Here is a 23,433-nt window from a genome sequence, read left to right on the forward strand (position 1 = left end):
TTGCTCACACTCGAGTGATCACATTTTTTTTTCGCCTTTCAATATAGGTTGTTAGGCATCTGTCATACTAGGGCGTCAACGGTCGTAAATCAGCACCTGTCTTCAATATTTTCCCTTCATTTTCGTTTAAAAAAATGTCATCTTGGGAATCGAGAAGCCGTTATTACTATTTCGAAAACTTTCCGCAGTTTGATTTTCATAACTTTTGCTAATGATTCCCGTTTATTTCTTGTTTTTTTATAACCGTGGTGGTGTTCCTTTTTTGCCACTGAGATAGCAGCTGGCGCAGAACAAAATAGAACAAAATAGGGCTTAGTGTGGTAAGTGACGTAATTTTAGCACTCAGTTCGACTTCCGCACATTTTTAAATCATCCTTGTTTTATATTGTTCTTCTTGCATGTGCTCTCGTATGTGATGCGTACAGAAACATTCATATTACTGTTTTCTTAAGTATTCTTCGCTTCTTTCGTATTTTTTTTTTGTTCCGCTTCTTATCAGCATGATTATGCTTTCGAGCTCGTTCCTTTTCTTGCGTGCGCCGATCCTCGACATCTCGCGAGCCATGTATACAATATTGCTTTTTGAGTCCCCCATTCTTGGCTCTTTGAATATGAAAGATGTCGAAGTGAGGCCCTTTCTTGCCGCTCACCGAGGTCGTCTCAGAGGACGCTCTTCGTCGTCCTCTTTTTCCAAGCTGATATGATATGCGTGTTGGATCAGATAGTTTTCTGTCGTACCGCCTGAGTGATTTTTGATTCGATGCGGATTTCAAGGATGCAAGGTGTTAAGACTCCAAACTTTCGTGCTCTTTCTCTCTTTCCCTTAAAACTGCTTTCAAGTTGGGTTGAGATCGTTTCGGAAGCTTTAGGTACAGCCTTTAAAAAGCGCTGCCGTCAGTGATACGATTTAAAAGCATAAAAATCCGCAGATGGTCTTGGTGGCACTGTAGCAAAAAAAAAAAAGAAATTGTGGGAGCTTCGTGCTAGTAATGACAATCATGAAACAAGAGCGGAGATGAACAACTTTTCTTGATTCTATTTGTTTTGTTTCTTTTTCCTCTTTATTTCTATCTACCCATTCCTTTCTAGCTCTTTTATCCTAATTTTTTTCTCTGTATTTCTTTCGCTCTGTCGCTCTTTTTATATTAATTCCTTTTTCGTTCATTACTTCGCTCTCTTTGTCTGTTTCTCTCTCTTTTTCTATTACGCCTAATATCTCTCTTGATTTTTCTTGCTTCCGTCACCTCAGTTTTTTATGCGTTTTCGTGGTATTTCTTTCTTTATCTTTGTGTCTCTTTGTATGTCTTTCCTTCTATACTTTGTCTTTATTCTTTTTATTTCTGCCTATTTTCTCGCTCTCTCTTTCTTTTTATTGCTGTCTCTTGTCTCTCCCTCTTTTTCACGTGTCTCCCGGGCTCCACTTCACCGAGCAGAGTTATAGTTTAGCGCTCACGCCTGCTGTATTCGATATGGATGCTTGCTAATACCTGCGGGGCCCACCCACCTGTGGTTTACTGCGGACACCAAAGTTGTCACAACCGGCGTAAACGACTCCGCTGCTGAAAATATAAATGTCCGTAGATGATTTCTGTGTCGGTGAAGTAGCGAGAAAAACTACATTCGAACGTGGCTCGCAAGAAAACGGGATGCCGCGGAGCACTAAGGCGATTAGGTTCATTTCTGGGCGAACAATCGTTGCTGAAGTGTTGGCATATCCTTTCTTTTATCTACAGTTGAAAGACGTAACGAATAGCTCGAAAGTTAGATATCTTATTAACGAAAAAAAGCATACGTAAACAGAACATGTTTGCGTAGAAATGAAGAAAGCCACATGCGAACGCCTGTGTTTATTTCTTCATGGGTGAATGAACGTGTCTTGTGATCAAGTTCGCTGCTTCCTTAGTATTGTTACGTGAATGACAAGTCGATATACTGTTGTCTGATTACTATTTACACTGTGTATTTACAAAAGCGATCGCAGCGCTGACCTGTTCCACTCAGAGCCCTATAGAAGAGAGAGGTTCTCCTTCTCTTCGTCCAGCGCATACGAACATGGTTCAAAACGCAGGCAATATGCATGTAATATGCATAATACCCGGTGGCAGAAGCGCCGTCTTTGCTCATCTATATGTCAACGTCAATAGAAGAGTGGCAAGGCTTCAAGCGTGCCACATGCACGACACTGCTGACCTGTGGAACACATGAAGGTGACGAGGCGATAAGAGTGGTTTTATAAGTTACAGGAATAGCCCCAAGGAGGACTCGGTAAGAACCTGTGTATCAAAACGGGAATTTTTCCCATGCTTAAAGGTGTCGTTAATTGTGATCTTAAGAATGTAACCTAAAGGCGAAGGAAAGTTCCAAAAATTGCCTTATCGTTTAGTACAGCGAATATATGCGCAAACATGTTGTCACAAACGAGCGCTCCGAAAAAGCGCGCGCCGCCGAATCATAGCGACAGTAACGATACCAAGCGCAGAGAGGCGCCTCAAAATCAGCGATAAAGAAGAAAACAAACATCCAAAGACTCCCTGGGCGCGCCGTTTCTCCTCCCCTCGGATGCGTAGTTCGCCGACTAACCTCCTCACAACGGCGGCCGAGCAAGCCCTGAAAGGTTCTCGAGTGAAAGCGGCGTGGTGATGCAGAGTTGCGTCATGTGTCGCGGACGGCCCTCGAAACGTCTCGCGCTTTCCCCAGCCTTCGCTGCGCATCGCGCCGACGAAAACGATGAGAATTTTCTGGAATCTAGCGCGAAGGGTATTTAACCGAGCAGCAGAGATGGGAGATCAGGAGAAGAAGGAAGTTAGCGCCAGTGTGGGTAGGGTCATTCTGCCGTGTCTGTCGGTGAAGGTTTTGTCCTTAGTGACAAAGCAGGAGAAGAAGGAATGTTGCGCTAGTGTGCGTAGGGTCTTTCCGCCGTGTGGGCGAAGCCTTTTGTCCTCAATGAAAAAGGAGGAGAAGAAGAGGATTTCCACCAGAGGCGTGAAGACTCGTGCTACAAGCAGAAGAGTGTGTCTACCGCCAGCTAGCGAAGACGAGTCGCAACAGCTGCGCGTGGGAAGCCGACATGTTACCGGCGAAGAAGTTTGGTGCTTGGAGAGTGGCCAATTGAAGACGCGAGGTTTCCTGGAAGAGAAACTTTGGGGGCAGCGGAACAACAACAGCGCTGGACTTTGAGTGAGTGATTCTTAGAAGAGTATCATTCAGACCTTGTTCCAAGGACTTTGGACTGAATAGGTTTTCGAACTCTTTAGTCTTTAAGTGTCTTGGTTGTTCGATGCATGCGATTGCATTGTAGCGCGTATTGTTGTTTGTGTCCGTTGTTTCGAGTGTGGCTGATTGTACTGTGTAGTACGTTGTTTGATTGGTGACATATCGTATTCAACTACTGTCGAGTGTGCATATTTGTGAATCGCTTTGATCTGCCATAATTGAGAATGAAATTTTGTTTTGTTTATCAACTCTCGGCTCTGAATTGTTCTTTGAGCCACAGCCGGCGTCCGCTGGCGTGCCAAATAGCATATTCCAAGGCGCGCCAAATAGCGCGCCAATAGCGCGCCAAATAGCGCGCCAAATAGCAAATAGCATATTCCAAGGGCCCATACTTCGGCCCTTGGAATTAGCCCGGCGAACACCTCCCCAATTAACGGGACCTGTGACACATGTGCGAAGGTACATGACTACTTTTTCATACTTTCCCCAGGGTAGTAGTCTCCATTCGGTTGAAAGCACGTTTGCCAGCCCATGATTAGGGTAACTTATTGGTTCCCCCAACGTAAGTTTCCCTTCGAAATACAACCATGTGCGCACTGGTGAGAAGGTTACAAGATGTGTCCTATCAACACCTCCTCTCTTTTATCAATGCCAGCCAGATGCGCCTGATCTAGCTGTTTACTACCCTCTCCTCTAGCCCTTTTCTGCTCTCTCCCATCGCATAGCATTCGGATGTGCTTTGCGGTCATGGGAAGAGTAGCCTCTCATGCAGTGCCTCATGACGGAAATCACATGAAGTACTTTTTTGTTTAGTTGTGTACAGATCCGTGGGGCAGCGTCTCTCATTCCTCGCGTTCACAATATTGGCAGTCACGCTGGCCCCGTGAAATATACGGTGTTTCGAGATAGCGTGTTGTCGTTGGTGGCGCTATGCGGGCAACCAATGGGGAAGCGTCACTGCGACGTTTCTGCATGCGCTGCTCCGTGACGTGGCGGCGGCATTGTCTCGAGCCAGGAAGAAGCAGCATGATGGAGCGAATCTGACATATGTATGATATTAGTGTGAGAAACATGTTCATCGCATCTCTGGGGGAAAGCACTCGGACGCACCTGTGACGCGAGCAGCGCGGCCCCTGATACAGCGCCGCATCACGACCACTCCCTGAATTAGGACGGACCAACGGCTCCCATTGAGAAGCGCGCGTTTGCTCTGGCATTGAAATAAAGGAGGCGTTGATTCTATACATTGGCTTCGTATCAAGGGGGGCGGGGCTGCAGTGAACTTTTGCCCTCCATGGTGGAAAACCGCACACTCGCCTATGCACTCAAGGACTCATTGTGAACGACGAACACGCCGTTAATGCACGACAGACACGAACCGGCGATGATCACTAATAGCGTATTCGGTTGGGCGTTTGCGAGCACTCTAGAGCGCTCTGAAAATTGGCCGCGCGGTAGGTTGGTAGAATTCGAGGGCTCGGACTATCTTCGGTTGGCTCTTTCGGAGCCTCACATTCCGACTCGCGCTGTGACTGCGAAGTGAGAGCATGGCGTGATCTGGCCGGGAGCATAGAGTTTCCTGAAATTAACTCGAGGTGACTCTGGCGCTGCGATCGTTCAGCGACCATGTTATAACCATGTGAATGATGGGTAGTACACGGCTTTACTTGGTCTTCGTACCTGCATGCGGGCGGCGAATCGTACTTGTGGCTTCGTTTATTGCTGGTTTCGGTTTTGTTTTGACGGAAAGAACTAACCCTTTCGAGCTTCGTGACTCGATTCGAAATGGTAAGCTTTAAAAAACTAGGAGGCGAAGCGCAACCGCTGAACATTTGTTAATTTTTGTTTCGTGAGAAAACAACTCCAAGCCACACGAACACACACGGAGCCAAAAGCAGGCCAGAAGTACGAATACTAGACAAATACGTGTACTACCCATCATTCCCATGCTCCCTGAAGCACCGTGCGTTACGGCTCACGAGTGCCAGAGTTCTCTCTAGTGTGTATTAGGAAACACTATGGCCGGGAGGATGGTTTACGTGACACAAACTGGCAACCATGTAGCTTCCGGCTGGGGAGAGCGCGAGAGCACATTTCGGGCATTTCGAAAGGGTACATCGCTGCGCGTTGTTCATGGCATTTTTGAGAGTGTATGGGAATTGACATCAGCTCTGCGGTGCTCTGAGATCACCGTTGTATTCGGTTGGTACTCTGCCTCTCACACTGTGCTTGCAAGCTACCTCGGCCTCTGGTGACTATGGGCCAGAGGACCAGAGCGGCAAACCGAACACGCCATAAAATAACTATATTTGTTGGAAAAATGCAAATAATACCAAAACAACGTGACCTGCTACTGGAAAGTTCTGAAAGCGACTCTGCGAAAAAAGAGGCCAAAGTCCACTTATTTATAAACTGAACTGGCAACTCTGTTGTACAAGTAAAACAAAGAAACAAACTGTACAAACAAACAAACAAACACATGGCAGAGTCAGTCGAATGCTTACAGTCTTTCGCCGACTCGACATTGGTATTAAGAGTATCCTTCATTTGTTTTTATCTTAAAGAAGAAGCTAGTAGTTTAGGCAATGCCTAGCAAAAGCCTGTGATTGAGTGTCCCTTTAGATCACCTCAAGTACGACCCAAGAACAAACACGCTCTCGTTGCTACGAATGCACCAGTAGTCGTGTTGATCTGGTACAGCTGAGTTGGCCGAACAAAAAAGAACACACGAGAAAATAATCATTCGCTTCAATACGGATCTGCCACGTGCAGCATTGCAGTCCTCCGCGAGATTGGTCTATACGTGCCCTGCATGTTGTCGTCAAATGGTGCTTGAAGACTGATTGTTGACCCCATTTCCTTCTTTCTTCTGTCTTTTTCTTTTCGTTCGGTAATGGCATGGCAATGGTAATGGGGGTGTAGCTATGAGTGCACAAAACTTTAGGGCCGGCCGATGAAAGTTGACATTGTTGGTACGACCTAGACATCATCATAGAAAGTGGTAGCTATTAATTAGGAGGCATCCGCTGTAACGAGCTCCTTGCATACCGTATTGTTGCTTACATAACAAACCAGAAAGCTAATCTAGAATTCCTTCCCGAATGGACATTCATTGCATAAACGTTACACTTATTCAAGACAAGTATCTTTCATATCTCTCTCTCTCTCTTTTAATGCTAATAGCATGTTCGGGATAGTTTGCTTGTTGGTAGATATGCCCTCAAATGATACGTATGCTATTAAGTGACTGCATTGAGCAGTTTTTACATTACACCATGATTCATCAATTGTAGGGTCCTTCATAAAGTGCTAAAAAAGAAGGTCGGCACTGTTCAGCGCAAATGGGCAGAGCAACGGTACTGCAGTAATTAGAGACGGCGGTCGAAACAGACGCTCCGAAATACTTCTCAATATCTCCCGCGGCATTTTTGCGTTGATCCTTACGATCTGTTTGGAAATAACTTGTTAACTACAACTGAAGCCACAAAACGTCGAAATAGAAAAAAAAAGCAGAGCGGCAGAAACAAAGAGGAAAGCAGAGACGAGGCTCTCACAACTGAAGTTTATTTCGAAAAAGAAAACATTCTTCCTAAGTCTGTACAACGCATGCGCAGATAACAAACCAAAAAACCATCTAATCTAAGCCGATGATCTCTGTGTTAGAAAGAAACATTCTTTCCTGGTGAGAACTAGCTCAAAAATTTACGATCCTTGGGTATTTTTATGGATGCGATTTGAGGAGGTGGCGCACCGATAAAGCGCCGGCTACTTTTTATCTTTTGAAAGCGTCTAACGACAAAGTTCCCGTAAGTTTCAAGTCTCCACGCGTAGAAAGTCCACAGCAAAGACAGTATACAATTTAGCATGACAGTTAAAACATGAAATTTCCAAACAACTGATTTAACAACCACGTATACATGCATATACGATGATGTTAACAAAAGGAAGCGAACCCAGTGCGTATGGTCGACCAGTCACATAATTGTCTACAGAACAGTCAGACAACAACCAACAGTCTCATAAATGCGCACTACAACATCAACAGAAACTTAATTGCACTAATATAGATCAAGAATGCCACTTTCTTCCAAGAAAGCGTTTAACGCTTTTGCGGTGAACTTCGGTAAACCTCTTGTTGGCCCCGGGCTCAAAAGCTTCCTTAAACTAAAAAGTCTGCGATCTAAAGTCAGTGAGAATGATCTTAGTCGGCGTCTTGGTGTTTCATGTAGTGTATATTCTATGGGGAGGTGATTTATGCCTTCGTCTACAAATCCACACTCATGTTCGAAAGTTTCAGCTCGGCTAATTCTTTGTAAAAAATGTTTGGTGTAGGCCGTGCATAATCTTAATCGATGGATAAGGGTTTACACACTTCTGCCTAGGGATAAGGGAATTTGAAATTCAATTAGTGGATCTATATGTTATAAATCACAGCTTTTAGAGTTTTGGTCAAAACACGTTGTTTTACAAATATTCAGAGAATTTGTCTTTAAAATTTAGCGCAATTTATTTTTTTATTTGGAATAGAAACCAAAGCCTTTGGTGATGTGCTTGCCGTGCTGCTTCATAATCTGCTGTGTTCCCACGTATGTTGCAATGTCCCGGTATCCTGTGCAACATTATTTCATGGTGCTTTTCGTTTGCCTTTGTGAGCTCTTTAAGTGTTTAGTGAATCAGGCTGTCATTTATTATTTTCGCTTTTGTGCTGCGGAGTGATATTAGTGCCGCGTGTGAAACGCTCAAAATTACCCATTTTTGAGTATCTCTTACAGAATTGATATATTTTAAAGCACTTAGATTAGCGAGCAGTTCAGCTGTTGAAGACAATGTCACAGGATGTAAATTGAATGAATCTTCTACATTGAGGTGTGGAACAATAAATGCTGAAGTTTAAAGTGTTGTTACACTGTATTCATCTCCGTACTTCATTCCTTGAGTACTTCATACTTGAGTGCTGTGGCAGCAACATTCTCCTGTGCAGAACTGGAAAGCATCGTACTGTTTAGTTTGCATGTTTTCTTTTTAATCGAATAATTGGGCTCACTTTCAGCGGGAGAGTAACCAGTGTGTTACTGTCTGTTACAGGATTATTATTTGCTAGGAGGGGGGGGGGGTAGTAGAAAAGGAGCAGTTTCTTCATTTAGGAATAAAAAACCTAATAATTATTTATTCGTTTCCAAGGGCCGTGGAGGAAACTGTGGCTAATAGTCGCTTGATAAACAATCAACTGCACAGAAGCCTGCAGCCAGATCTGCAATACTGCCAGTGGTAGCACTCATATTACGAATACAAAATATTCATAAATTTAAACGCTTTCATGTGAAACTGTTAGTAGATAAGATATTACTATTATTTATCATGTGTGCTTCAAGGATTAGTGTAAGCTTTACGCAGCGTTTATAATATATTGTGCGTAGCTGTATACTCCAATTATAAAGTAAATTTAGAAGGGTTGACAATGCGTCTATTTTCTGCAAAATATTAGCTGCCCACGCATGACTCTTTTCCACTGTTCTGTGTAATGAGTGGCGAATGAACGTGTGTTTTTATCCTGATTCGATAACTTATGAAGAAGTCTTAAAATTTACTTTCACTTTAAATATCCTTTGTTTATATGCCCGAGCGATTTTATAAAGGAGGGTAAACAACAAGAGGGTAGGCAGGGAGGTTAACCAGGCACATGCCCGGTTTGCTACCCTACGCTGGGGGAATAGGAAGGGGGCATAAAGATGAGAGAGAGGAAAGAGAAGGGAAAGAGAGAGAGAGAGAGAAAAAAAAAAGGAGGATTGTCAGTCAATCGGCTGGCGCGTATGCAGCGGTGGCACTACACAAAAGGTAAAGGTGGTCACATAGTCCTGTAGTCCTCAAAAAGCACAAGACAGCTTTGACTGCTTTTTGAGCCGACGAAAGGCGATGACGGTATTCCAGTAGCATCTGCACAGAGAGTGGCCGATCGTCCAATTGTCGCAATGCGTCCGAAAGCTTCTGTCTTTCAGAGGCAAATCGAGGGCAATGGCATATCAGATGGTCGATGTCTTCTTTGGTGCAGCAGACGTCACATTCAGCATTGTCGGTCAATCCGATGAGGGTTCTATATGCTTTTGTGAAGGCAACCCCCAAATATAGGCGACAAAAAAGTGAAGCTTCACGTCGACGAAGTCCGGATGGAGGTCGAAGTTCCAGTCGACGGTTTATTTGGTATAGTCTCGTATGTCTTATGCTTGGGGTGTTCCACTCCTGCAGACTCAGACTACGTGCCAGGTGACGAAGTTGATTTGCAGCGACTGTCCTTGACAAAGGAATCGGAAGGGTGTGTTCTTCTTGGTGCGATGTACGAGCCGCGTTGTCTGCGGAATCATTGCGACTGATCCCACAATGGCCAGGAAGCCACTGAAACTTGACCTCGTGGCCTGTTTCTGTGACGTGGTGAACGAGCTTTACAACTTCGTAAGTTGATTGTTCATGGCAACCTCGTCGAAGGACTGACTGCATGCTCTGTAGGGCTGGTCTTGAGTCGGAAAACACAGCCCATTTACTAGGTCTTTGGGATTTGATGTACTCTATGGCGCCACGCAAAGCCACAAGTTCTGCCGCTGTGGACGTAGTGGCATGTGACAGTTTGATTCGCAGAGTGATTACTCTAGCTGGAATCACCACCGCACCACCAGAACCAGACGATGTGGTTGAACCATCGGTGTATATGTGCACGTGGTTGTTGTACATTTCGTGCAGATGGCTGAAGCTCAATTGTTTTAGAGCTGATGAAGGCAAATTTGATTTTTCTGTATTCCTGGAATTGAAATACGTACTTGTGGAAGTGCCAGGCACCACGGAGGATACACCAGTTTCTCAGCAGGCGTAAAACCTGACGTAAACGACGCACGATTAGCACAGACAATTGCACTAAATTTCGTGCGGGGCCTCTCAGTAGCGAGGGTTGCCAAGTGGTGGGAAGGAATCCTAGCATGTTGCCTGAGGTACGTACGCATCGTTTCAATGGTGATGTGCGTCATGATCGAGTAGTCCTGTGCAATGGCAATTGTTTCAGCTGTCGATGCGCAGCGGGGTAAACCAAGGCATATCCTAAGCGCTTGGGCTTGCATATTTTGGATTGTGCGCAGGTTCGTTTTGCACGTGTTAGATATAACAGGTAGGCTATACCGCAGAAATCCAGTAAATAATACCTTGTACAGCTGTAACATAGACTCGACAGACATTCCCCAACTTTTCCCAGCAAGAAACCTGAATAAGTGACAAATGGCAGTCAGCCGTTTTTTCACGTAGTTTACGTGGGGTGTCCAAGACAGGTTTCGGTCGATTACGACTCCTAAGAACCTGTGACTCCAGCTGAATGACACCAACTGCCCGTTATTTGATATGCCGTAAGCGGACATTGGTTTTCTGGTGAAGGCCACGACTGCACACTTCTCACTTGCGATTTCAAGCCCTTGTTTGCGTAAGTGGTACGATGTCACTGATGCTGCCTTCTGAAATCGAGCGCAAAGTTGAAGTCGAGTCACACCTGATGTCTACACACAGATGTCATCAGCATAAATGGAAAGTCGTACACTGCTTGGTTGCTTGCCAACTAGTTCAATGAGTGTTAGGTTGAACAGCGTCGTGCTTAGCACTCCGCCTTGCGGGACTCCTCGGCTGCAGTAATACTCGGGTGTCGGGCTATTCTCTGTCTGCACGTGAAATGCTCTATTCTGTAGGTAGCTCTGAACCCACGTATATATCCTGCCACCGAGTCCCACTCCTTCTAGCGCGCTGAAAGTGGCTTCGTGGGTGACATTGTCGTAGGCCCCTTTAACGTCAAGAAACAGAGCAGCAGATAACCGTTTGCAGGCCTTCTGGTGTTCTACATATGTCACCAAGTCAACTACATTGTCAATTGACGAGCGGCCTCGTCTGAACCCGGACATGGCATCTGGATATATTTCGTAGAACTCTAAGTACCATTCCAGACGCTTTAAAATCATCCTTTCCATACCTTTTCCCACACAGCTCGCGAGGGCAATCGGGCGGTAAGAGGAAATGTCCAAGGGTGACTTGCCGGCTTTGAGAAGTGGAATCAGGCGACTTGACTTCCATTCCTGTGGAACCATGCCAGTTTGCCAGGAGTCGTTGTACAGCTGCAAGAGTGCCTGCCGAGCTTGATCTCCTAGGTGACACAGAGCGTGGTAAGTGATGCCGTCAGGTCCTGGCGCTGAAGAACGTCTACACAAAGCAAGTGCAGCCTTTAGTTCGTCCATTGAAAACGGAATCTCCATTCGGGGATCACGCGAGGATACATAAAAGTCGGGCGTCTTTGTCTCAGTTGAATTTGAGCCGCAGGCAATCCTTCGACAGAAGGAATCTGCGACATCAATCTCTTCGCAGCGTAAGTGAAGTGCCAGAGATTTTAATGGGTAGCGCTGAGCAATGGTTGTACGAAGACCCCGGACAGTTCTCCAGATTAGTGACAGAGGCTTTCTGGGATCCAAAGACTCGCAAAAAGATACCCATCGTTGCTTGTCCAACTTGTCCATGTGACGCTGTATTTTCATTTGTGTGCGTCTGGCCACTCTCAGATCATCAAGTGACCTCGTGCGTCTATAACGTCGTTCTGCACGACGACGAATCGCTCGGAGTTTCTCGAGATCAATGTCCATATCAGTGCGAGATGAGCTCACCGGAAGCGAACACGTCGTTGACTGTAGGGCACTCTTTATTGCGTCCTCTAGGTTGAAAGGTGAGGCGCCAACATAGTCTTCCATGATTAACTTGTATTTTTGCCAGTTGGTGCACTGGACGGCTCTGGAGAACTTGAGACTTGGAAAGCCATCAATCTTCAGGTATGTTGGGATGTGGTCACTACCCCTTGTTTCCAAATCCGAAAACCAGTGCACTCTGCGTGTGAACGAGCGTGAGACGAAAGTGAGGTCCAGGCAACTGCTATAGGCCGATCCGCGCAGATAAGTAGGGCTGCCGTCATTCACGAGGATAAGTTCACATTCACAAGCGAAAGACACTAACTGTCTACCTCTAGTGTGGACCCTGGAGCTTTCCCATAAGTAGTGGTGGGCATTGAAGTCACCAGTTATCACCCATGGCTGGAGAGTTGAATTCAAAATTCCGCGCAAGCGCTCTCGGTCTAGACGACTTGATGGATGTAAGTAGGCTCCGATGATGGTGAATGTGGTCTTGTTTTTTACTGTTAGGCAAACGTACTGGTTTTCTTCGTCAAGGGGTACAGGGTGATGAACATAAGTTAAGTCGCGCCGTATGAACACAATGACCTTGCTGCGCTCTCCGTGGGTAGAAGACATAAAGCACTCATATCCAGACAGTCTCATCTGGGCTGACAGGCTCGGCTCACAAATCCCAATTATGGAGAACTGGTTCGTGAATACATATTGCCGGAACTCGGACATACGCGCCCTAAGTCCTCTGGCATTCCACTAAAGGAGAGAGGGGTTCTTGACCTCCTCGCGAAAGGATAACATGTTGCGGGCCATCGTTTTACCTTAGAGCTGCAAGCACCGGACTCAAAGTGTCCAGCACTTGGAGTGCGCTCTGCGCTGATGGGGTGTTCATGTTGCTTAGGAGCATGCGCATTGCGCTCATAAGGGTCTGCAACATGTTGATGACCTGGCGATCCTCAGTTGTCTTTTCATCAGTGGTTCGTGATGGCATCGAGGTTGGCGGGGATCGATGCACCTTTGAAACAGGCTGTGTTCGTGGAAGTGATGGCCACTATTCACGAGGTGGGAGTCTTGACCCTGATTCTGTTTTCGGTGTATCCGTCTTCGCAGAGCTTGACGATGGGGGGCCAGTTCTTCTTGCTTGAGATGACGGGTCTCTATCGGCAGATGCCACGTTGCGTGATGATCTACTGTGGCGACGCCGATGTCGCCTGACAGTAGCAGCAGCTTCCCTGTGCGTTGAATTGTCGCGCCCCATGCGCTTCAGCACCGCGCGTGCATTGCTCACTTGTGGGCAATCTTTAGACGACGCTTTATATGCGCCGTGGCCATTGGAGCATTTGAACGCAGTTGCGTGGCAGGGGTCTTCTGAATGAGGTTCGGCACACCACGAGCACACGACGTTGCTGGTACATACTCCTTTGACATGTCCCATCTTGAAACATTTGAAGCATTGGAGGGGCTTCGGTATGTATGGACGGACCTGATGGCAAACGTGGCCAACTTTGACGTGTGGGGGAAGACTGTCTCCCTCAAAAACAATCTTCAGGCATCGAGACTGACCAAGCCTTGTGATGTGCTTGATGAGGATGTCGTCTGTAGTTGGCTTTATCAAGATCGGGAAATCGTCAGCGGGAATAGAAATGTCCACGTCATAAATGATGCCAACACTGCCTTTACAGTCAGTGGGGATCACTGATTTAACTGTGACTCTGTCGATTTCCGAGACGTTCTGTAGGCTTTGCAGCGCACTACGGTGTAGAACATCAACTGCCAGAATATTTTTCCGCGAGTTGATCCTGACGTCTTTAATTTCATTTGGAGCGAGTCCTTCGAGGTATGCAGAGAGGACTTGCCTGTTAAGCCGCCGTAGGTTGGCTGAAGGGTCTACAGCCATGAAGAGTATAGTGTGTGGCCAACGCTGCGCGGTAGCATGCACGGTGGATATACTCGTCGTCGACGATGTTCGTAGCAGTCTTCTTTTTGCATTGCGGCTCATGACGACTGTGTAGTCGTCATCCGATGACTCGAAACCGTCGGAATAGAGCTCCGTTGCCTCGCTGTCTGTGCCACTTGAGGTGGTCCCACGTTTCCTAGCCGCTGCCAGACGTAGCGGTTGTCCACCTCGAAAATCCTGAGAGGCTTCTTCATCCATTCTCGCAAGGAGGGAACAGCATCTCCCACAATTTGCGGTAAAACAAATAGAAAATTTGAGACAAGGGTACAAGCGTTCTATAAAATAGACACTTCGTCGTCGTTCCTCCGATTTTATAAAGATAACGATTAACCGTGTGGGCTAAACTTGCTTTCAGCAATAAATGGGAAGTATGGGAATTATACGGTACGTTAAAAACGGTTCGAACAAGCTATTTGCGCAGTGCATGCATTCGATTTCTATATGTGCTCGTCCCCGAAGCGATAAACAATGAACAACTTTAAAATATTATGCATGGCTTGATGCACTTCATTTTAAAAATAAGATATGGCCATGTGTCGCGCCAAACCACACGGTATGAATTGCATGAGACCAATTCAATGTTACCATTCCAACGCATACTTTGTGTGGCGGTAACTCGCAGCAATACTTACTATTTGATTGTTTTTTGGGCACAAACAATGGCGATGAGATTGCAGTTTTTTTTATTTTGGCCTGAAAATGACGCTTTGTATCTTGTTTATGTTAATTTCTAAAATGTTTGATGCTGACAATTCTTGAGGAGTATTCATACCAGCGTTGGTTTTCTTCTGAAAGCTACCGAGTTCAGGTGGCGGGTAAGAAAGAAGGCTAGCGTCGTCAGCATAAGTGCCATATTTTGCGCCCACGTATAGATAATTACGGGGCCGTTCACATACCTTACTCAAAGAAACGTGTCCAGAGTAGTGCCTTGATGAATGCCGCTACTGATTTTTTTTTTTCAAACCTGAGTTGCAATTTTCAATTTGTACATATCGATAGCGTTGTAGGGAAGATGTCCCGATATTTGCACAGTGTACTCGAATACCATGTTTCAAACTATTGAAGTAATTTGCAATGATAGGTGCAATCAAATGTTTGAGTGAGGCCGCTGTAAAAACCGAATACAAGGTCTCGTTTTTCGTTTTGTTATTGTTTTTTTTTTTGAACTTTTGATAGAATTATTCAACTTTGTTGAATTAGGCCTCATTAGGAATATTTTTTTAAACCCTTATTCACTTGTATAGAAAAGATCATGCTAACTAAAATGTTTAGGTATTTACGTATGTATTTTTTCTCAAACTCTTCGGATAATAAGGGTAACATGAAAATCTGTTTATATTTCTTTGAGTCGTGCACAAAAAATGTTTGACATATTACTTAAATTAGGATAATGCAGTTTATGATTTCGAAATAATATGCACAAATATATGTGCAAAGCCGCCCCACTGCAAGCTGCTGTTGTATAATGTAACCTGTGCTACGGAACACATTAACACATTTTAACTTGTCAGGCTTCCAATAGCTAGGCAGGTTGTAGATATTTAGAGTGAATTCATAGTTTCTAGAAACCGTGTGTTCACAGCTGTTTGGACAAAGACATGTTTCTGTGTTAATTTCCAACCACATTACCACAGCACAGGATGCCAGTTTCCATATTTGAGGATATTTCGTTTAAACAATAATGATGCATAGCACCTATCCTGTAGCGCCTATCGTTCTTTTCTGCGTCATGCAGATAAAGGGCTTCGGTAGAAGAGTTGATAGGTGGCCTAGTTGGAATAAAGATTCATTAAGACAACTTGGCAGTGCAAATAAACGGGACAAAAAGGTACACAAACAAGCACAGACTGACACTTTGATTTACTCGTAGCAGAAATGTATGCAAGAAAATACGAGTGGAAAGCAGGGTTACGAGAAGGACCGACATCACGGGTTCAAACGGTGCATGCGCAGATCATGACGCGAGTACCATGGGATAGCGGAAGTCTTTTTAGGAGCGAAGCTCCTTAAAGCGCTACCCGTTCGTCCCTCGTCGTAGTGCGCAACCAGTCTTACGTTTTGACTAGCTAGGTGGTGCTGGTGGGAGATTTCTCCTGTGCGTTGTTGAACAATAATAAATTCGCAGCGTGCGCGTTAACTAAAAGCCGAATTCTCCTGTTTCTCATTCTCAATTAGCAGCCATTGGCATATACACTGAGCACTATCTGAGAAGAAAGGGTTGCTATAGGTTGTACTCGCTGGGCGTAACCTCCTTGGTTTTAGAAAGGTTTAGCGAGCGTTGGGCCGAAGTGCCACGAATACAGTGAACAAGTATATACCATGAACTCGAGGTGGTTAAAGGTGGGAAGTATTGATTGATTGATTGATTTGTGGGGTTTAACGTCCCAAAACCACCATATGATTATGAGAGACGCCGTAGTGGAGGGCTCCGGAAATTTCGACCACCTGGGGTTCTTTAACGTGCACCCAAATCTGAGCACACGGGCATACAACATTTCCGCCTCCATAGGAAATGCAGCCGCCGCAGCCGGGAATCGAACCCGCGACCTGCGGGTCAGCAGCCGAGTACCTTAGCCACTAGACCACCGTGGCGGGGTAAAGGTGGGAAGTAGACACGAAGCGTAAGCCGTAAGAAAGTGTGCGTGTGCCACCTCTCACTTAGTCCTTGGAATGTCCGCTGGATGGCGGTGCTTCTATATGCGGAATATATGATGAAAAGATGCCAGATGGTGTTACTTGGAGTGTTGACTACATAGACGAACGAACACTGACAGATGCATGGACGGACGCACGGATGGCTGCACGGACGGATGGACGGGTGGACGGACGCCGGACGGATGCATGGACGAACACAGGGGTGGACGCATGGATGGACGCACGGACGCACGAACAGACTCACGCACGTACGGGCGGATTGGCGCACGGACGGTCACACGGACGGACGCATGGACGGACGGAAGCAAGAACGAATGGACGGATGAATGCTTCGCCCCACTCTCCATCATTCACTCCGTGGATATGCTGCAATTTTTTTAAAAGAAAGAACACTGGTATTAGGGGGTAGTAGTTCACCGTCTATATGAGGAAAAGATATTTTTTGGGGTTGTTGCGTTTGGTTATTTTCCCCTCCTCACCTAGTCGTGCTTCGATCGTCGGCGGGCGTTGATGCCTGTGGCAATAAGTTTTCGGCAGTTTTCGTTCCAACTTCCGCGACCCACGTAATTTGACCTTGGGCAGCCTGTGCTACTCGTGTGCCCACTCGTCCGTGTTTTATTTCGCGCAGTTTTTTTTTTTTTTTGCTACAGATACGTACCATATGGCTCTCGCTCAGATCGTACGAGTTAGCAAGGAAGAAACGTCAAAGGCGTAAGCCACCAGTTTGTGATTGACGCAAAGCTGGATGACCCAGCCACGTTGTGGGCGAAGGAAACCTGCTTCATTGATTGTGAATGTGCGAGCGTTTGTCGCTCAGCTGCCTCATCATCGAAATCTCGCGTGTGACGTCACACCCTTTGGCGAAAAAACTGCGTTCCGCATGCGGCGCCTTGGCTTAGAGCGCGGTGTATGCACCGTGGCTTAGAGCAGCACTGGCTAACGCTAACTGTGATTACAAATAGACAAATTCCCTATGGAGTGAACGCGGGCATGCTTTTCATGTTAGCATAACCGGTAGAAAGTGAACACTTAATTGGCAGGTTGTCGTTTGTCATCACACCCACGGAAGGGATTATTTTTCTCAATTCCTCTTAATTTGTGTCATATTTGCAAAGCTAACTTTTATTCATTGGAAAATGTGCTACTAAGAAGCAAGCACTTCAAAAAAAATTGGCAGATCTCACGTACAAAGGGAATCGTTCATATGCGAAGCACGAATGAGAAATGTTGATATGTCATTTTAAAATCTGCACAACGTTACGAGCTGGAGGTAAATGATGTCATACATGACTTCCGTGTCATGATAATCATGTTTGGATGTGTCGTTTGCCTTTGTCATCTATTCATGACACATCATACCAAGTTTAGTATATGTGGAGCTAGTGGAACGGCCACGAGTACGCTATGAGCGTGGTATGTTGTCATGTCACTACATGACACGTGTATCAGGATTAATATGTTTGCACCGGTCATGTATTTCATCATCCATCGACTTCACGAAACACCAAATGTGGTATATGTGAAGCTATCAAAATGGCCGCGAACGCATCATGAAGGGCCCATCATACTCCAATGTAGCGTTGACGCGTGTGCACACTGGGCACAGTGGCGCTACGTTAGTAAAACGTGAGCACTTATAGTCTTACGCCAGACGCGACCAGCGTCCGTCAGCGCAGCCCGACAGAAACCGGTGCGAAATACGACACGCTGCATTTCGCGCCGATGCGTTACCCAGATACACTGCGTCTCCCTCTTTTCCTGACGGAAGGATGCCGGACGCATAGAGTTTCCCAATATACACTAGAGGGAACTCTGGCGCTAGTGTCTATGGGAGCTGTAACGCATGGCGCTTCAGCAAGCATGGGAATGATGGGTAGTACACACATTTGTCTAATCTTCGTACTTCTGGCCTGCTTTTGGCTCCGTGTGTGGTCGTGTGGCTTGGAGCTCTTTTCTCACGAAACAAAAATCAGCAAATGTTCAGCGATTGCGCTTCACCGCCTTATTCTTTTCGAATTACCTATCCAAACTGGGTCACGAAGTTCAAAAGGGTTCAATATTTCTTTCAAAACAAAAACCGTAACACAGCAATAAACGAAGCCACAAGTACGATTCGCCGCCCGCAAGTACGAAGACTAGGCAAATGTGTGTGCTACCCATCATTCCCATGATCGCTGAACGATCGTAGCGCCAGAGTGCCCTCTAGTTAATTTTAGGAAACTCTATGGCCGGACGTGCTGAAACGCGCATACGTCAAAGCGACGCAGCGCGGCGCGCAAGCACCTGCGATTATATGGCGGGACTGGCGCCTGGCGTGGCAACGCTGGCGTGGCGCGACGAAATGAACACCGGCGAGCACGTACACCTCGTAACGACTAAATGTATATGCGTCTTGACTGTGGCATGTAGTCATGTTTTCACATGACACGCATCTCAAGTTTGCACCAGTCACATACCTTCGTCATCCATTAGCGGTGCGAAATACCGAGTTTGGTACATGTGAAGCTAGTGAAAGGGCCGCGATCACATCATGAGCGTAGCATGTAGTCATGTTGTTAGTGACACGCATCTCATGTTTATCATGCCTGCACCACTATCATACCTTCGTCATCCATTCACGTCCCGTAATGCAAAATTTGGTATAAGGGAAGCTCGTGAAACTAACGCCAGCACATCATGAGGGTGTAATGTAGTCGTGCTATTACATGACACGCATCTTGTGATTATCATGTTTGCACCGGTCACATACTTTCGTCATCCATTCACGTAGCATAATACCAAATGTGGGATATGTGGCGCTAGAAAAACGGCCACGAGCGCATCATGAGCGCGGAACGTAGTCATGTTGTTGCATAACACGTATGTCATGATTTATATGTTAGGGTTTGTCGCTTGTGTTCGCCATTCAACATGTCATACCATACCAGTTTTGCAACATGCCCTGTGAACGAAACCACCGCAAGAGCTGCAGGACCATGAAATGTAACTCATGACGTTCATGAGATACATGTTATCATTTTCATGTTACGTCGAGTCAAATATGTTCTTCATGCAGTCACGTTATGCCATACAAAGTTTGGTATCTATACCATTATCGAAACGGCCAGAAGAGCTAGAAGTCATAGATAGATAGATAGATAGATAGATAGATAGATAGATAGATAGATAGATAGATAGATAGATAGATAGATAGATAGATAGATAGATAGATAGATAGATAGATAGATTTGTGCAGAAAAAGAACGCGTGAGTCCACGCAAAACAGAGCGCCAATACATTTTGACCTGCTTCGCAGAACAACAATTTTCGCGGTTCGTGCGACCTGGCCAAAGTTTTGGTTGCATTTGCCTAAAGGGTCAGAAGTAGATCTGAAAGCCTTAATATTATTTGTCTCGATATAAGGCACGCGGAATTGCCACTTTTTTTTATTTCGGAATGAAGTGTTGCACGGCTCAGAGAAATGGGGGTGGCCTAATAGATCAGTTGAACGTGCATAGAGTACGCAGATTCGGCACCTCGAGCAGTGCTCTGCCGTAGATTTTTCGTAGACGGCTTTATGCTCTCCCATAGTAGAGTACCTCGTACTCTGAAACATTAGAGAGTTTTAGTACTGCGTACGCTGCGTACGTGGCGGCGTTGCGTACGTAAGGACGCCATGTTTTGCGTAGCGCGCATGCGCAGACCACAACGCGCACGTATCGCGTTACGTACGCAGCTGCTACGTACGCACGCATTAGATGCGTGCGTGCGTACGTATGAGGTGATCGCGCCGCTCTCGAACAAATTCGCGACCTCGCGAGACTTCGTTTTGCAAAATGGCGGCATCGAAGGCAAGCACCGACCGGCTCTGTATGGCTTAAAATATGGCCATAATCTGGCTATAACACTTGGATTGGCTCACATTGGCTGTCAACAACACGTACTTCTATTTTGATATACCAGATCACGCAACACGCTTCACGCTCGTTACGTAAGCGGGTACTACGGCGTACTAAAAGCCGATTAGTGGCAAACGACGCCACGTAACGCAAGGCGCTTGCGTGATGCCTACGTAGCACCATTCCGCAGTACTAAAACTCTCTATTAACAACTTTTTCCAAACATACGATATCTATTCGGCCTTGTTGCATATTTCAAGATGGTATGTTATATGCGAAGCATTTCTTAGCGAACTTCGGCGACTTTGAGCGTGAGGACTTTGAGCGGCGACTTTGAGCATCGCCGTGGTTGCGGCACCACGGCGATGCCACGTCAGGCGCCGATCTGCCTACCTGAAAGCGCGCGTCACGCTGCGTTGCTTAGACGCATGCGCGTTTGAGCGTGGCCGGCGTCCCTCTGTCACGAAGAGAGGCAGGCGTAGTGCTGTCTCCGTAATGTCATCGACGCGAAATGCACCATGTGGCATTTCGTGATGGTTGCCGCCGGGCTGTGTCTATCTATCTATCTATCTATCTATCTATCTATCTATCTATCTATCTATCTATCTATCTATCTATCTATCTATCTATCTATCTATCTATCTATCTATCTATCTATCTATCTATCTATCTATCTATCTATCTATCTATCTATCTATCTATCTATCTATCTATCTATCTATCTATCTATCTATCTATCTATGTGCTTACGACTATTAGCTCTCCTGGCCGTTTCAATAATGGTATCGATACCAAACTTAGAATGGCTTATAGTGACTTTACGACGAGTGTAAGTGACCAGTCATAACATAACGTAAATAACATAACGTAAGTGACCAGTCATAAAACGTAAAGCCATGCTTTACGTTTTATGGTCTTGCTGCTCTCGCAGTGGTTTCGTTCCGATGACATGTTGCAAAACTGGTATGGTATGACAAGACTGTATGGCGGACGTAAGCGACAGACCCTAACGTAGAAATCATGACATGCATATCATGTAAGTCACGAGTCATGGCTACACGTTGCGCTCATGGGGCGCTCACGGTCTTTTCGCTAGCCCCACATATACCAAATTTGATATTACGTGACATGAATGCGTGGCGCGGGTATATGATTGGTGCAAACATGATAGTCATGAGATGCGTGTCATGTTAGAACATGACTACATGCCATGCTCTTGATGCGCTGGCGGTGGTTTCGCTAACTTCACATATACCAAATTTGGTATTACGGGACGAGAATAGCAGCAGCAGCAGCAGCAGCAGCAGCAGCAGCAGCAGCAGCAGCAGCAGTTCTTACATGACACGCCTCACAGGCGTGTCATGTAAGAACATGACAACATGCCATGCTCATAGCTTGCTCGCGGCCGTTTCTCTAGCTCCACATATACTAAATTTGGTATCACTTGACGTGAATAGATGACCAAGGTAAGCGACACATCCAAACATGATAATCGTGACACGAAAGTCGTGTACGGCATAATTTACCTCCACCTCGTAGCGTTGTGCTGATTTGAAGATGACATATGAACCTTTGTTATTCGTGCTTCGCATATCATCGATTCCCACTGTCCGTGGGATCTGCCAATTTTTCACTCTCTCGATGCATTCCTTTTAAATTCACGACATATGGTATACTCTTAGGGGATTTTAATTGCGTCTTAGACTTGCACGCAGACATTCGAGGTCCGGTTCGCAGCCGGTCCAACTGTAACGCAAGAGAATTTGAGCGTCTAGTGCAGCAGTTGGCATTGACGGACATACATTTAAGTGTGCATGTTATTAATTATGCCTACACTTGGCGGCGAGCAGCGTCGAGCAGCAGAATTTATCGCGTATACGCATCCCCCGGTCTCACTGTCTACGTTTACGACAATGGGGTAATGTTATTACCACTGACAGCAGTGTACATTAGTGACCACCACCCGGTTATGCTTTCTCTCCGCCTGCATCCAACTTGGACGTCGACGATTCACAGACCATGGCGTCTCGATTGCCGCATCCTCGAAGACTCTCAGTCTACGGCTAAATTGTCCAGAGCGTTACGCGCATCACTCATTGGTGCGGATATAGATAATTGGGATCGCCTCAAAGAACAGTGGCTCCTTCATTGCAGTGCGTCGGGCGGAGGACTTCGCACCCGCATGTCCAAAGATGCGTCATTGTTAATCCAAAAAATACGCATTGCCCACCGTGATCCCAGCCCTTCCTCCGTAATGCGGACATGGCAAGAGGAGCTCGTCGAACGGTACCAACGTACTATGCGCGCTTCTTCGCTCTCAGCTGCAGCTTGGCGCTGTAGACATGCATCGTGTGCGCACCCTGAGGTGCTAAGGTATGAAAGAAGAGCTCTGTTTCGTCCACCAGGCTCGCCTGCCCACTCGCTATAGAGTGCCTCGATGCGCGCGCCCCCGCTTAGAGTGGTGTCAGCTTTTGCAAGGGCAGATGCCGCCGCCTCGGCTTCGGCGCCAGCGCGACCGCCATTTTGGCGCCTCCGGCCGGTAGTTCGTGCTTGGCGCGTGAGGTGTTGTTGGGCAGTGTTCATTCCCTTACAGTTTTATGCACCCATCTCCGCATCATCATGCCCGGCTGCTGCATGCCGCAGTGCTCGAATCACTCGAGAAACGGATGGAAGTTGTACCGGTTTCCAAGAGACCCAAAAAGAAGGCTTCTTTGGACCGTTAAAATCAAACGAGACAAGTGGCAACCGACTAATACGTCGCACGTATGCAGCGTAAGTAAACATTTTTTTTTTAGTGCGTCGTATTCTGACTGGTCAGCATTATTTAGGGCGCCGTTGTTTTTTATTTAGGTGCGCAATGTAAACGCAGGGCAGCCAAACGTCGTGCAGGGTACTGTGCGGCGTGCTCGTGTTAAAAGATCACGCTTTAAGAAAATGCGTCAAGTACGGGGGCTTCGGAAGCCCCCGTGTCGATAACATTTCATGCTGGTTCAAGGACCTCGAGTGTGCTACTACATTCATAGGAATTGCGACTAGTTTCAGT

At 46.2% G+C, this 23,433-nt stretch overlaps 1 protein-coding gene across 1 annotated transcript in view; it reads left to right on the forward strand.

Annotated features, from left to right (window-relative positions):
- Positions 1 to 22,819: 22,819 nt before the first annotated feature.
- LOC142814435 (uncharacterized) overlaps positions 22,820 to 23,433 on the forward strand; it is a 172,406-nt gene continuing 171,792 nt past the window's right edge. The window contains exon 1 of the mRNA XM_075893194.1: positions 22,820 to 23,162. Within this exon, the coding sequence (XP_075749309.1) occupies positions 23,010 to 23,162 (153 nt within the window). The 5' untranslated portion in view covers positions 22,820 to 23,009. The remainder of the gene's footprint in view (positions 23,163 to 23,433) is intronic.

The sequence above is a fragment of the Rhipicephalus microplus genome, chromosome 4, assembly GCF_043290135.1.
Source record: "Rhipicephalus microplus isolate Deutch F79 chromosome 4, USDA_Rmic, whole genome shotgun sequence".
NCBI lineage: Eukaryota > Metazoa > Arthropoda > Arachnida > Ixodida > Ixodidae > Rhipicephalus > Rhipicephalus microplus.